We start from the raw sequence: 16,208 nt of genomic DNA, 5'->3' as shown, positions 1-16,208 counted from the left end.
CGCTGATTTACTCAAGCAATGCTTTTAAGCTTTCAGGTAACTCAATTTAATGTAAGCGCAGACCGACGCGGCGGCGTTCTGACAGGGAGACGAGGAACCCCCGGATCATTGGGGGGGGGGGGGGGGGGGGGGGGGGGGGGGGTCTATGCCGATCGAAATAAACAAGCGAGTTGAAGGCAATCTCTGAACGTAAATCACACATACTGTATAAGCATGTAAATACCGTGACTCTTTAAATTTAAAAAAATAAATGTTCTTTAGGCCGATTTTTCAAACATTCTTTAGGCTTATAATTTTCCAATGAATTTCTGAGGCATCATTTGATCGCATTTGGAATTATATTTGGATTAGCGGCCGATGTTTGGGATGACATGATGATCTGCAACCAGGTGAGGAAAAGCATTGTTGGCGCCGCTGTAAATTTGTCGGGGTTTATTTTCAATGTCAGGCTAAAGGGTCAGATTATTATTTTTGACTTCCATTGGTCGTTTTGTCAATTTATGTAACACGTACGTGAAATGACATTCGAGAGGAGGGAGCCCGCAACTTCATGGGGACGTGCTAGCTAGCTAGCTTGTCGAAAAAGCCCATAGCAACGCTGCGCATCGTCTAATCATTTCTTTTTTTTCCCCAAACACTTTGATTACAATTTGAACTTTTTTGGCTGTTGGGAAATGAAAGTCGAGACAAAAAAGAGGTTGTTTTTGTATAAAACTGGCATTTCTGAGGGACGTTCATATTTTTGACGATAACAAAAAACACGTCACAAACGTTTGCTGAATTTATTTCTTCTAGTAAAACCGATTCAAATCGTAATCATTCGGAATGATTGAAGAAAATTGAGATTTATTTTTTTTGGGGGGCCATATTGCCCAGCCCAGCCTCCAAGTAATGCCGTAATCCCCAACAGCTTCCGTGTTAAATCTTTTAAAAACTCCCCTTTAGGACTACACAAAATTAATCTTGAGGAAATTGTAAAATTATAATAGCAAAGTCAACTCCACAAGCCATTAGTGTGTGCATCAGAAGACCACTCCATACTTTTACTTTTGATGGAGGAAAGGGTGCATTCAAGGACTGCCAAACGGAATAGGACAACACGAACCCAGATGAAAGAAAAAGCTCAGTTAACTGAAGAATAACAACATCTCCCAGATGCCACCAAAATAGCGCTTCAATTGCTTTGGAATAAATACTTTTTTTTTATTTTATTTATTTATTTTTTGACTAAGATTAAATGTAACATACCCGATGCTGTCCTTGAGCTAAATGCTGATATCTGAAGCTTTTTTTTTTTAGCCTTTTGTGCAGATATTTGATTGAAAACCAAACTTTGCTCCCTCTGATCTGTCAGTACAGTATGTGGCGTTGTCTTATGTTGCGAAATATTCCAAATAATGTTCTACCACAAGCTGCAAATTAAACTTTTGGCAGATACAAAGTCAAATTCCACAGAGGTTTGGATAAATTAGTTAGCTGTGCTGCTCTGTGTGCCAAGTTTTGGGTAAATTGCTTTTCATTATTATTTACTTTATTTTAGTTTAATTATTATTATTTGTAAGCATCAAGCCTTGAAGCCTCGTTTATATACTGCTTGCTTAAAAAAAGGGCAACAAATAGACATGTTTGACCAAACATGATTAATAATTGTGATTAAAAATCGTGATTGCAATATTGACCAAAATAATCGTGATTATTATTTTGACCATAATCTTGCTAGCTATCTTGACCCCTTTGGACCTAAGCAGCATGCTGAATGACACATTTGTGTGTGTAAAACAATAAAAATGCTGAAATTTCATGTTGTTGCCCACATCAGGGAGATGATCAGACAGAACTTTGAAATCAAGTTGTGATGCTTAGCACGCATTTATTTATTTGTTCATTTATTTGTCCTAAGTGTACACCTGTTTGATGTACCAAAATGTCCAATATTTTGTTGTAAACTATCATAAGATTGCGTTCAATGGAAGAAAACTCGAGTTGTGATTTTAATACTGTACTGTGATATTTTTGTTCATGGTTCAGAATCCATCAAAATCTAACATCAACCCACAGCTATTTTGACAAAAGACACACACAAACAACAAAGAAACAAAAGCAAAAACAAAAAAAGTTAAGTTCCTGCTTCGCGATTTCGGTTACTATGGGTATTTATGGGACAAAATCCCCGCGATAAACGAGGGAACACTCTCCAGCACTATAATCAAACAAACCATCCAGAAGTTCCCAAATCTAAACTTGTGAAGGACTTGCCACTGTTTGGAACTTAATCCCAACATAAACGTTTCACACAAAAGACAGCGTAGATAGCATGTGTCAGCTAACATTTCCATGAGCTAATGACAATGAATCAATGGGGCTCAGACTACTCCTTGACACACGAACACACACGTTGCACGGGGTCAATTCAAATGAGAAGCGCTCTCGAGTGCCGCACTTGGGCGCACGTCGTAAAAGCCGCCCTGTATAAACAAACACAAGCCGCGAGCTTTGCCCTGCGTGCTCCTGACGCCGAAACGAGCTGTTCGCACCCACACAGCACACCGTTCCCAACCCGGCATTCCCAATCAGTGCTAACGTCTGATGCTAAGCGGCTAGCCGCGTTAGCTTACTGATTGAAACAGCCGGCTCGGCTCTTCATGCTAACATGGAAATTAGCCGAGCGGCTAGCTGCTTGACGTTTCCAAACAAACCGCACCGCGCATCATTTCGCACGTTTTTTTCTGCCCCACATGAACGCAAACGCGCGAGGTTCGCGGTGTGCGCTCACGGCACTTACCTTGGAGGGCTTGAGCTACAACATCTGGGATTTGTTTGATGAGAGGCTGCAACAACAAACAATAGCGGCGAGGAAAGCAAAAGCAGAGCAGCGGCTAGGGGGGTGGGGGGTGTGCGGGGGGGGGGGGGGCAATTAGCCAACGTTAGTTAGCCAAGTGGTCGCCACTACAGACAGCCGCAGTGCCAACCGCGTGTGTCTTGTTTTCTCGCTTTGTTCGTGAACGCACCACGTTAGGGGCAACGCTGTCATAAATGATGGAGTTGGGATTCAAAGAGGGGAGTAATGGTAGCCGGGATGCTCGGACTGGTGTGTGTGAGAGGCACTCAGCGTGACAGCATCCTTCTTCATGTTGGGGTGAGAACAGTCGAGGGGCTCTCAAAGTTCAACCGGTGAAATGTCGCCACCCACTGGTCAAAAGTGGGAATGCCACAACGCGCTAAACCGAGGACGGACTCGGGTTACGACGGAATTCTGTCTCTAAGGCGGGCGACATTGTACGTAAATCGGAACCGAAGTTGTAAATCAAGTGTTTTCCATTTAGGTTCTGCGGCACTTAAAAATGTATCATGTGTAGTCGTAACAAACTTCTGCTCGAGCATTAAACACTCAAGTGATAGTGATACCAAAAAATAATAATAAAACAATTTGCAATTTCATTTAAAAAATACACTTTAAGGGTAAGCGATCTGAATGACAACAAAGGGGTCATATCTTGTTGTACAAATGTGTCAGAAATACATATATTGTAATCCAAATTCAATATTTTGTTTTACCCAGAAATTTATTTTCCTCTTTCAAGAACATAAATAATGTTTCTGGGTCAATATGAACCGGAGGGATGTGTTAATCCAAAAGTGTCAAAAACATGTTTTTAATTAGTTTCTTTTTTATTGGAAGATCACTAACAAAGGCAATACAGTACTGATTTTATACTTGTAATTTATGTTTATTTTTCAAGAACAGCAATAATGTCTCTAGGTCAGTAAACATTATAATGTATACATTATGTATGAAGTCCCTCCTTGTGCCCAGATGTGGTTACTTGAACAGATGGAAAGTATTTCTTTCGAATGAAACACATTTCTAGTCTTAAAAAAAAAGAATGAAAAACAGTCACCACAGTGGTATTGGAGCATGCTTTCTTTTGGCATTATTGGCGCAATAAATATTTTTATGGAAAACACTAGCAGGCTATGAAAATAAAACAAATGAAAAACAGTCAGAATGGCAACAACAGAAACAATTCTTGTTTAGTATGATGACATTCTTGCTGATGGTTAGTTTTGTCTTAACTACGAATTACTAAGCCTTATCCCTAATATAGTATCGTTTCTACTTCCTGTTTTTTTTCTTGTGTTTAGTATTTGAGATGTCAATTCTTCTAATCTTTTTAAATAATTGTTGAAGATTGTTGTAGGGTGAATATGTGACCACTAGATGCCGCCAATGCTACATCGAGCGAACTCAAAGCACTACGGACCCACGTTTAAAAAAAAAACAAAAAACATTTGGTCTAATTTACATTAAATAAATATCCAACGTTTTTAATATATGTGTATGTCCATGACAAAATTTCCTCGGTTCCAAGTCAAACAAAAAGATTGATTTAATGTTCAAACAAGTGAAGCGTTTCAGCTGACTATCACTCCCATGATGCCATCTCGCTTGAGAAAAGACCTTTATTTATCCCGTTGAAGCTTACCGTTAAAAGAACGAGCCTCTGAGCCCTTCACAAGCAGAAACGGCATCCCCAAGTGGGAGCACTGTACTCATGTTTCTGCCCCCCAGCGGTAACTCAGATTTACGCATTACATCAAACATATCAGACTGACACCCGCAGTCACAAAAGAGACGCGCAACGTACACATTTGACTTATATTTTCTAGAAAGAACTGAATGATGAGGGATTGCTATGATAATCAACCTGGTGGAAAAAAATGGAGCCACATAAAGTACCATTTCAAACTATATTTTTATTATATATTTCTGCCAACCCTTACAGCAACACAAGACATTTGTCAGGTGAGAGACATTGCACACATAACTCCTTTTCACTGATCCAGACTAAAGTTACAGTAGCTCAAAATACTCAGTATAGCACCAAGATTCACTACAACTCACAAAAAGCTACACAGAGGCCTCGGACACAGATAGACACAGAAGGGATTATTATTTGTCTTGTTATTTTTCAGGAGCTAAAGCAGACATTGAGGAAGTGCTAGATCCTTGATCATGCCGCATACCACGGACACGGACATGGCAGGCGACTTCGGGTGGCGTTTCAGTATGACGATTTTGAGTGATGAACACGTGAAGGCCCGTCGATGAAGATGCAGCTCAGATGGGGTGTCTGAAGTTCTTGCCGGCAAAACGGGCCTTGTCGCCGAGCTCCTCTTCAATCCTGAGTGTGGACGAGGAGGACATTGTGTCATAATGGCCGACATACGCCGCGCCCCCTCCCCCATCACAAAATGTGTATTGTCGGGCTCACGTACCTGAGCAGCTGGTTGTACTTAGCCAGGCGCTCGGATCGGCAAGGTGCACCTGTCTTGATCTAAAAAAAAAAAAAAAAAAAAATACATTTAAAAAAAAAATACACATTTGATTTTAAGTATCAACAAGGTAGAAAGCAACAAAGGCTACGGCTGTTCAAATTATAGCAAATCACCATGCAAGATTTTGCCTACTTGGGTTTTTTTTTCCAGACCCTGAACTACTATATTAACAGAGCTCCCCCAGTCTTGAGTTTTTGTTCCCTGAAATGCCCCAACGTGCCACAAGATGGCGCCAAAGCGCAGTCTAAATTGTACTGCTGTGCAGTGATAGTCCCAGTGAGTTCATCTCAAAGTGATGCGGCTTGCATGTCAGACAAACTGCATGTTGGGAGGAGCTAAATTTACCCTGAGTTCCTAGTGTCCAAAATGTGTCATCTATTTCCCACGGATTCAAGTGAAAAATATATATATATATTTTCACTGAACTTTTTTTTTTATGCCTAAAATGGCTGCGGTCAATTTAATGGGGTGCATACAGGTTTACCTTCCGGCGTTGATAAGAGACTTTGCACTGAGTCAGCCAAATAAACAGCAACATTTCATTTCCTACAAACTCGAACCCAGAAATTGCGAAAATGTGTGTTTGGGAGCACGCAAGCCGCACGTTCGATGAATTCTGCTTAAAAAAAAGGAATGTGTGTCATTGAGTGTGATTTCTAGTCACCATTTTGCATTTTAATGTCAGGAAAACGTGTTTTTGGCTCTTTCATTCTCCCTGTGACAATCGTGATAAGCGGTCAAGATAATGGCTGAATGGATGTTTCATAAAGGGGGCGTGGCCGCCACACAGTGAATAGTGTGGCTTCAGTAAACGAGACGTTTCACTTACTAGAAATATCGGTACCGTCAAACACTTAATAAGAAATTCAATCATGAATGTGCCAAATTTAATTGATATGCATATTTCCAACTGCGGAAAGCGGAAAAACATCACAATCCAGTCGCTTTTAGGCTAATGTTGTAAGAATCGTTTTGAAACACTATCCAATTGGATGTTTTTGATCGGTGATATATTCACACTTCGGCTATTAGTATGGACATCAGTACCTGTCCGGTGCAGAGGCCGACAACCAGGTCCGCGATGAAGGTGTCCTCGGTCTCTCCGGAGCGATGGCTGACCATCACGCCCCAACCGTTGCTCTGGGCCAACTTGCAGCTGTCGGAAAAACAAAACAATCGGCGCTTTAATTCCAGCGAGGGATCGGAGCAACGATCGGGGCGAGGAGACGCACGCTTGCAGGGACTCCGTGACGGAGCCGATCTGGTTGACTTTGAGCAGCAGGCAGTTGCAGGCCTTTTCGGCCACGCCCTTGGCGATGCGCTTGGGGTTGGTGACGGTGAGGTCGTCGCCCACCACCTGGATGTCGGTGCCGGCTGTGAATTTGCTCCACGCTTGCCAGTCATCCTGGTCGAAGGGGTCCTCGATGGAAACAACTGCGGGGTGGGGAGCCCACGTTTCGTTTAAAGCAAACTTTGATAAATCGAGACACGGTGCGGGATTTGGAAAGCGAAGTCGTTCGGACGGTACAGCTATGTAAACGATAGATTGTTTTGAGACAATAATGCTTTTTGTTTTAATGAAATATTTATAACTATCAATGTGATGAGTACGTTTGTTTTGATGAGTCATACTTTTTATTATTTCTCATTTATTCGGAATTACACACTTCAAAAATACAGACGTGGTGATGTGTATTTTACGAGTATATTTTCTAGGACTGGGGAATAATTTGAAATAATTCGTTCAATTGACATTTTAAAAATCAAACATTTAAAATGATCTAAATTGGGAAATCAAGATTATCAAAAAAGTTCAAATTTTGTGAGTACATAACTTTTTTTTTTTTTCCAAGTACCGGACATTTGTAGAAACTCCTTGAGGCTAACATTTGAAATGAATTGAATTATTTAGGTAACTGGGACTGAGTGTCTGGACTCTTAAAAATGTAAAATTACATCTTTTGTAAAATGACTTAATCATTTTCCACTTTCAATAAATAATTTCAAACCTCACACGACCATGATGAGTGTGTTTTTAGAAAGTATTCATTGTACATGGAACCTACAGGATTTTATAGAATAAATCAAACATTGTTGGGATTATTTCTCCATTAAAATCCTAATTGCCTAAAGTGATGAAAGAAAATCAAGATGATACTTTCTTTTTTTAATCTCCCAGCCCTTCTATTTACTATGTAATAGTTAAAAAAATAAAATAGGGGTTAACAAATGAATAAAATATTTTTTTACAAGAATTAAAAGCATAATTTAACTTAACATTTCGATTAGTACACAAATATGCATGTTTAAAATTTTCAATATTTGTATAAATTGATACAAGATAAAATACGTTTCAGTCTAACACATTTTTGGAACTGCTAAAATATTCCACTAAAAATTATCGTCTTTATGATTTCCTGCGACTGTTTAAAAAAAATAAATAAATAAAACAAAAATCTAGGCAATGAAGCAGCTATTTGAGCAAGGTATTATAAGGATCCATAAATTGCATCACAGTCATCTGGACCTGCCCTACATGAAACACGTTACAAACCGAAGAGCAAGAAAAAAAACGATGTACGCTTTGAGGACCCACCGGGATAGTCCTTAACGAAGCTCTTGTAGAGGTCGGCCAGCTTGTCGGAGGAGATGTAGCGGCTGGGATCGTCGGGAGACTTGAAATCCAGGTCGTACTTGCCGCCCTTGTAGAACTCGGAGGCGGCCACGTCCATGCCGATGACGATCTTGTCGGTGTAGCCGGCGTTGCCGATGGCGTTCTTGAGCAGCTCCAGAGCTTCGGCGCGCCGGCAAAAAAACGTTCGCGGTAAAAGCTCACCACATCGCTGGCGCGTTGGCGGATCGTTTACCTTCCTTGTTCTCCAGGATATTTGGCGCAAAGCCGCCCTCGTCACCTACGTTGGTGGCATCCTTGCCGTATTTCTTCCTGATGACGTTCTTCAGGTTGTGGTAGACCTCGGCGCCGATGCGCATGGCCTCCTTGAAGCTGCTGGCGCCCACGGGCAGGATCATGAACTCCTGCATGGCCAGCTTGTTGCCAGCGTGGGAGCCGCCATTGATGACGTTGAAGGCCTAAAGGGAACGGGACGTCCATCAGACCTGATGTGCCTCAGCTGAGTGTGTTCGGAAAGACCTTCGAAATTCAGCATCCTGACACTTTTGCAAAATCACAATTCAGCTCATTTTTCAGATCTGTGATTTTTAAAATGACAAATTAATTTGATGTACCTGTATTGCCTAGCACTAATTTCTAGAACTCTTCATGGACTAAAAAAATCGGGGGGGGTTCTTGGGCCTAGCCCTTCTATGACCCAACCAAGATAAATAGACGATTTTTAGAAGATAAAATACCAAAGACCAAATAATCCGCCGATTTGAAAAAACACAATAGATAAAATATTTGTTTTATTCCGATGCACTTCAATGGCCATCAAATGTGAGCGGATTTTATATTATCAAACAAACAAACATTAACATTAAATCACTTTTCACTCCCCAGAATGCATTATGGCGCAATGCATTTAATAAAGTTAGGAGGACATTTTGGTCTGATGTCATATGTGTAGTTGAATATCAATCATATTTAACACATTTATGCTTGCTCTATGTTACAGTATGTTTCTCTCTCTCTCTCTTTTTTGAACCAACTGTGACTTTAAGCCATGTGTAAACTCACCAAATTGCATTGCTCACCAAATTGTTGCTTGTAAAAATGAACATGTGCTCTGTTTCGGATGCATATTAACAAATTTCATGACACATATTTAAGGATACAAGGTTATAATAAAAATTTAGGTAAATAATGACATTTGCGTTCCTTGTGCAAAAGGGTTAGAGCACATAAAGGTAAAAAATACTATTCCAGCAAATATTGACCATTTGACAGATTACTTTTTGCAGACGTCATAAGGGAAATAATTGACCGATTCATTCAGTCAGGCCCTAAAAATATCGTACACCAAGTATTCCTGGTTTTCGTCAGTATATGTATACCGTTTGGTGTCATGCCATTTTTTTACTAAAGTGAAAAAAATGTGACTTTATTGCCATTTCTTCTTTTAAGTGAACTCACAGGCACAGGGAGGATGACTTGAGCGTTGCCAGCCAGGTCAGCGATGTGGCGGTAGAGCGGCACGCCTTTCTCGGCCGCGCCAGCCTTGCACACAGCCAGGGACACGCCCAGGATGGCGTTAGCACCAAATTTAGCTAGAGTGAGAGAAACACAAACCATTCAATCATTTTATTCTTTGTAGAATACTGCAACACAGGATCCGCACATCTTACATTTGTTATCTGTTCCATCCATGTCCAGCATCAGTTTGTCGATCTTCTCCTGCTCCTTGACATTCACGTCCTGGATTACGAAAAAACAGGTTGCTGTACGTTAAAAGTGACATTGCAAAGAAAAGGACTCGAGTTAATTCCTGACCGTTAAGGCAAAACGAGACACAGTGAGGTAATTAATCATGTTAATTCCTAATCAATATGGCACAGCATACACAATTAGGTAAGTCACAGCATTCTGCTATTAAAACACTCAAAATGTATGGTAATACTAAGCGTACGCTAAGCTGTCATACATTTCAGGAATTGTTTTTGAGGATGTGGTGCGTGGCTGTATGAGTCAGACGATAAATGGTCCTACCTTGCTAACCAGTGCAGGTGCAATTGTTTTATTGATATGCTCAACAGCTTTAGAGACACCTGCAAAGGACAAGCAGACCATAACTGAGCCAGGCTGAGGGAAAAACCATGCAGAGCAGGGGAGGAAGACCGTCGCGGAACATGCCTCTCATATGAGGGCCACAGGAAAAAAACAAAAAAAAAAAACCTCTGGAATGAATGAGTTTAAATGTGGGGCCGATACTGTACTTCATAGCTGCGCAGGACGGAAATCAGTTTTAGCATAATAAACCTGTAAAATAATGTTTTATTTTTTTGAATGAGTGACAGTGTTTCCATAATTCTCTAATCTCTAAAATGACAACTTATAGGCAGATGACATATTTCAGGTTACAGTTTATGCAGTATGATGTTCTTATGGATGCCATTTTATGTGAGAGCAACTTGCGGCACCTAACAGATGGCAGGTACACAATTTCCAAATTCAGTGTCACCAAAAATGCACGGCTTTCCTCCCGTGTGCTTTCCTTCCACTATTTGCATCTCGTTGATTTACAGTCTTGCAACCTAAACTGTGGTGAAACCAGGATTGAGTGTTAAAAAAAAAAGTTGACCAAGTGGGGTAATTTGACTATTAAAATAGGTTGAGTGAAAATATGCTCCAATCACATATCCACATATCCAATCACATATTCATAGAATATTGTCAAAGCATTGTACAGAAGTGAATTTAAGAATTTAAGAACATATTGTACAAATAACATTGTGTGTAAGCTTTCTCCAAGTTAATATTTATTGACCTAATGCTAAATATGATCGCTAGACAATTAGCATAGGCAAAAGGAGCCTAAAATTTAACATGTGGAGCCATGCTATCCAGTCACAATAACAAATAAAGAATGAGTTGTTATATTCACCCACTTCACCTCAAGACCAACCTTAGTGGATTATAAAAATAATCAATTTTTTGGGGGGAGAGTTTGTTTTTTTATGAAACAATCAATAGGATAATCGATTATAAAAAGATAGCGATAGCCCTAGTTGAAAGGGATAACCCACACCGCCGTCTCCGCTGATGTGTGAACGTCCGTTAGTTCCTGCCAGGATTAGTTTCAAACTGAAAATCCATTCTTCATGCTTCTCGACGAGCAATATGTTAGTTCCGACCTTCATTCCGTTCTTGCGTTTACCTGGTTACACAACGCAGGGCCCAAAAATTCATTTACATATTTGACGGCTCTTTTGACCCCTAACAGGAGGAAGGTGGAGATAGATAGAGCAATGTTGAAAAGGAGCAAACTGGACAATTTTCGGATTTTTGTTTTTACCTTTGCCCATGTAGCGAGTTTTGTCATTGTCGCGGAGCTCCAGCGCCTCGTAGATGCCCGTGGAAGCACCGCTGGGCACTGCAGCTCTGAAAAGACCTGGGCAGGAAGGAGAAGCTTTTCATTTTTTTTTTCATTTTACAAGTGCTGTGTCATGCCCAAAATGGCCGCCTGAAAATGGAGTGTGAAGTTAGTATATACTGAAATGCAATTATGTCTCATGAAAGCTGAAGTTCAGGTCATTTAAATGCTTTATCACATGTTGTAGTTCCAATTGATGCGTGTAAATAATTACATCTTGACAAAATAAACACATTTATGAATGAAGTAGGGCCAAAGCTAACGTTTTGATTTTCTTCAATCTGGATGATAAGGATTTTAATTAAAGCAATAAACTCAACATTTATTTTGAAATCTGTTTTAATGTAAATTTAACATTCTCCTCATTCATTCTTGTGCATAACTGTGTTTACAGGGATAATATTAAGTTTTAATAACAATATTCACATAATATTATGTCTATATTAGATATTTTTGTACAATTAATACCTTTGAAAAAAATCTTTAAAAAATGACATTATCTGTGCTCAAGGATCGGATATTGAGCATTTGGGGCTCACTTGTTGGTCATGTGACATTCGTAACCTGAGCCTTCAGTCCATCTGATGTCATTTTCGTCGCCACCAAGTGAAAAGATGTGTTTTTAAAAGTGTATATGAAATAGATGTAAATTCAAATAAAAGCAATCAATCCCAAAGACAAAATTACACTAAGACTTTAATCCCAGCTACTTTTTTTTATTATATATTTTCAAGTTTAGCTCATATTCAAGCTTGATTTTTTTTTTTTTGAATGACAAATTAATCTAATTAATTCAATTTATTGCCTAGAATGAAATAAATCTCATTGTCCCCTACAGAGACAAATGGACCATGTAAAGGGAGAATTGCGCTGGCTGTGCTGCATTGCGCTGTTACGTAACATGGCCAGCCGGGGATCAACTGAGCATGTGCAGTCCATCTGTGAATGCATGTCAATCTATTCAGTTTGCCCAGTGGACCGACTTGAGAGGGAATTTAACGCTTGGGGAGGAGGGGGCACTGCGAGCGAGAGTGCGATTTGGAAAAAATCACGTGTGTGTTCCTTTAATCGGCGTAGTCCTTTCCAGCTTAACAGAGCAGCTGAAAGTCATTCATGGTTGACAACATAGACAGCAGTGCGTACGTTGGAGAGCCCTCTTATGTAAGATAGACATGCCGTCATCTCAGCCGCATGGACGGCAAATGAAACGTGGCTGCCTTGAAAGGGGATCTCCCAACAGTACAAAACAGGAAGGGAGCCATTTACAGTAAACTGGGAGCACTCGGCAGCCATTGGATCCAAATGGGAAGAAAACAAATGCTGCGAGCCGCGTATTTAGGGCCTTCCGTGCCAATGGTCAATCGGGGTGCCTCATTGACATTCCCGGGGCTTTTCATCGAGTCGAGTCTTTTGTTTTAGCCCTCGGAACGCTATTACTCACTAACTGCAAGTGGCAGTGTAGCCAAAAGTTAGCAGAATGGAAGAAGAGGTTCCAGCTGCTCAGCAATATCACAATTTATACAAGACCGTCGGCACCAACCGAATTTTCACCTCAGTGTTTGGCTCGTGCATGCGAGCGACTGAAAGTGTGCTCTAATACAGGAAACATTACAGTGACATACTCCTGTGAGGCCATGGCGATAGGATTACAAGAGCTATTTGCACATGCTCAACATCTGAGCTCAACAAGAGGGCCTGAAACTAGCTAGCGCGAATGCTAACAGCTTGAAATGAATATTTCCCAACTGCAAAGACAGTATTATGCAGCAGACTTATGTTCAACGTAGATTGCAAGTAAATGTTCAGTCTTGCAAATATTGATAAGCATGTGTCAAAATTGTTCATGTAAAGTCATTTTCAATTATGATTTATGATATCAACTAACTCATTCAATCCCAAAAATATACGTTTTACTTAAAAGTCCAAGCATTCAATCCCTGATACTTATTTATATTTTTTTAGCGAAAGAAGGACCTAAAAATGTCTGTTACTATTTTTTTTAATTACCTGCTTTCAGCAACATCCGATCTTCAACTGAATTAAGAACTTAGAATTTAGAACCAATGCATTTATAGAAAATGGATGGATGGATGTTAAGTAGCAGTTCAAACTCAAAATCAATATTTTGATAGTCTTCTTCTGTCTCCCTTTGCTTAATAGATTATTTTGGTGAACATAAAACACATTGCGCATAGTTGATACATAAATACATATATAAAATCAAATATGTATCAAATTTACGTCACAATTTTATACAAGATCTTATTCGACCTTGAACAGATACACACTTTAGTTGTTGCTTAAGTTGTTTCTTGGTGGCTAGAAAAAAAAAATGCAGATGAAATGCACTGACTAAAAGCCGCAGGGTTCAAACCGTGAGAAAAAAGTTGCGTCTTATAGACCGAAAAATATGATAAGTATAAAAATAAAGTACAAAGTAAAAAAACAAGTAAAAACAAGTAAAACAAGTAAAAACAAAGTACTTAAGTAATTTATTACTTTAGGTAAATTACGTATTACAGTATGGTAGTCATTTTTAATCAAATGAAACTGAAAAAAAAAAAAACGTATCGCTGCAGTTAGCCATCTAGCCAATATGAGGACGCGAAATGAATCATTTCAGGGGTACAGTACCTTTCTTGGTGTACAGGTCAACCTCCACTGTGGGGTTGCCACGGGAGTCAAAAATTTCACGAGCGTAGATCTTCAGGATGGACATGGCTGCGTTGGATCTGCAGACAAAAAAATGGGATGAGAGGTCGTTACAAATATCATATCAGACTTCAGCAAGTTAAAGAAAGGACAAACCTCGTTTAAAAAGACAAAAATATGCTTCTCGCTATCTACGCTTATGCGTTACCATGTGTGCAGCGTGTGAGCACTGAGCCAAGTCTGCTCAGAGATGCAAATGTATGAGTCAAGGGCAGGTGTTGCTTAACTAAATAAATACAAAATTTCCACAAAAAGAGATTGCAAAATGTTTGTGAAATTCTATAGCAATAAAAAAAGCATGCAATGAGCGAGAAAACGTCAATATTAATGCTATCTTTAAAATGATACGCCTCTGAGGCCAGAGTCACGACTTAATCTAACGTTGACTTTGTTAGCCTTTCAAACGCAAATAAAAAGGTCACATAGCCAGACTATTTAGCCAAAGGGGTTCAGTGGGCCGTTATTGATTTGAACCGGTGACAAACCAGCCCCTCCCGCCCACTATGAATGCATGTGAGTGTGCTAATGCAGCGTTTCCATTCGGCTATCTCTTTTTATACTGAGCTCTGATTTGCAGTGATTTAAACACAACTGGAATTTGTTGAACATATTCCCCATAAGTCCCCTGTAGTGATATTAACTGGAGAAATTTTACACTGAAAGTTTACAACTCAAATCTTTCTCATCTAAGCGGCCAAGGAGTCTTAATAAAAATGCGAAATCAAACATAAAGCAACCGTAATTCAATAAAACGAAAAAATTAAATCAATTCTCCATAATAAATCACAGCAAAAATGAAACATACTAATTTTAAACAGGAAAATTAAAATCCGATCAAGGGGAAAACTCCTTTTACTTGCCATGTACTTTGAAGACTTTGCATAATACAGAAAACATTAATTCATCCTTCTGTCAACGCAGCTAGAAAAGCGTTTTCCCCAATTGGCTCCTTTAAATTCCACTAATTTGGCCCCAAAAGCTCCTGAAGCATTCCTGCCAAATCATTGCAGGGAGCGTAGCAAAATGGCAGCACAAAATGGTAGCAGCAAATAAACCACCATGCATCAGATTTATGCAGCACGCATCAGCTTCCATCATGTCTTTTTTTTTTTTTTTTTTGGGGGGGGGGGGGGGGGGGGGGGGGCAAAATGCTCGATACCAATCATTCACATTGTGACAGCGCATTTGCAATGTCTTTGGATTCACGAGAAAATACCTTTTAAAATCGCAGCATAAATCTCATACCCAAATCACATTGAAATAGTGTCTTTAAAAATGGTTACTCTATGTTTAGAGAATCAATAAAGCAGCGATAGACATATAAATACAATACAGTAATACTGTATTGTAGAAATGATCGCGACGACACGCCCCCCTCGAACGACATGAATGCGGCAAGCAACTGGTGTTGCCTTGAAAAGAGTCCGAACCGCTCTCTCGTCTTTTGCAAACGTTCCGCAACATGTTGAAGACACTGCGGGAAGTTTGCAACATGACGCCCGTTTCTGAACCCCCCCCCCCCCCCCAAAAAAAAAAAAGAGAAAGAGAGGGGGGTGGGTGTTCCCCGCCAGCTGACAGCGTCGTTTTAAAAATAGTCGAAACTACTCCAGCACAGTGCCCACTGAACATTCGTTAAATCCGGAAATGCAGGTTACAAAACGACAAGCAATGGTCAAGGGCAAAACTTTAAAGTGTGCTTTTACGAGGATTAAACGCTAAATAACGTTTGTGTCAACACACGACAAAAATTGTAAATATATTTTATAAAAGCGGAGATTTCACATTTTAATCAAAGCGGCTATGTTGCAAATACCAAAGACGGCGTCAACGGGATTTAGAAGTTACCTTTCCGGCCTAACTGTGTGCAAGGACGATGCTGTGTGCGGCTCTGTCGTGCGGGAAGGCAGACGAGGGGAAGGCGCTGGTGACGTTCCAGGCTCGATGATAAGTGGACCGCATCGACGCAGAATCGAGCCGCGGAGCCACGCCATTGGCTGGAGCCAGGTCACGCGGTTCAGCAATGCGCGGTAGGGCGCACGTTCGTTATGGAGGAAACCAGGAAGATACGCAGTGAACGAACGTGAGCAAATAAAGACCCAAACATATCTAAAA

At 40.1% G+C, this 16,208-nt stretch overlaps 2 protein-coding genes across 3 annotated transcripts in view; both read right to left on the bottom strand.

Annotated features, from left to right (window-relative positions):
- The window catches only part of rerea (arginine-glutamic acid dipeptide (RE) repeats a), a 185,528-nt gene extending 182,666 nt beyond the window's left edge, over window positions 1-2,862 (bottom strand). The window contains exon 1 of the mRNA XM_088437459.1: window positions 2,783-2,862. The gene's annotated coding sequence lies outside the window, so the exon portion shown is untranslated. The remainder of the gene's footprint in view (window positions 1-2,782) is intronic.
- Window positions 2,863-4,735: 1,873 nt separating this feature from the next.
- On the bottom strand, window positions 4,736-16,106 carry eno1a (enolase 1a, (alpha)). Of its 2 annotated transcripts, none has more exons than XM_088441983.1 (12): window positions 15,942-16,106; window positions 14,019-14,116; window positions 11,307-11,402; window positions 10,001-10,059; window positions 9,640-9,709; window positions 9,428-9,561; window positions 8,205-8,427; window positions 7,934-8,131; window positions 6,570-6,771; window positions 6,385-6,493; window positions 5,278-5,336; window positions 4,736-5,183 (listed from the first exon to the last, which is right to left on the bottom strand). In XM_088441983.1, exons 1-12 carry the CDS (start codon window positions 16,085-16,087, stop codon window positions 5,120-5,122), a joined length of 1,458 nt encoding a protein of 485 aa, XP_088298109.1. In that variant the 5' UTR covers window positions 16,088-16,106; the 3' UTR covers window positions 4,736-5,119. The 2 variants fall into 2 exon arrangements, with proteins under 2 accessions (XP_088298109.1, XP_088298119.1); XM_088441993.1 differs by lacking the exon at window positions 15,942-16,106 and adding an exon at window positions 14,193-14,350.
- Between the last annotated feature and the right edge of the window lie 102 nt (window positions 16,107-16,208).

The sequence above is a fragment of the Hippichthys cyanospilos genome, chromosome 2 (assembly GCF_059441005.1).
Source record: "Hippichthys cyanospilos isolate Australia breed blue-spotted pipefish chromosome 2, RoL_Hcya_1.0, whole genome shotgun sequence".
Classification (NCBI taxonomy): Eukaryota; Metazoa; Chordata; class Actinopteri; order Syngnathiformes; family Syngnathidae; genus Hippichthys; species Hippichthys cyanospilos.
Note: the sequence above shows the minus strand (reverse complement) of the source record. Positions and strands in the feature narration are given on the sequence as shown.

Coding starts and splice junctions, on each gene's coding strand:
- eno1a (XM_088441983.1), bottom strand. CDS start 16,087: ATGGCGTGGCTCCGCGGCTCGATTCTGCGTCGATGCGGTCCACTTATC. Junction 11,403..14,018: donor TGACCTGTACACCAAGAAAG/GTACTGTACCCC, acceptor CTTCCTGCCCAG/GTCTTTTCAGAGCTGCAGTG. Junction 9,562..9,639: donor GGATGGAACAGATAACAAAT/GTAAGATGTGCG, acceptor CTCTCACTCTAG/CTAAATTTGGTGCTAACGCC.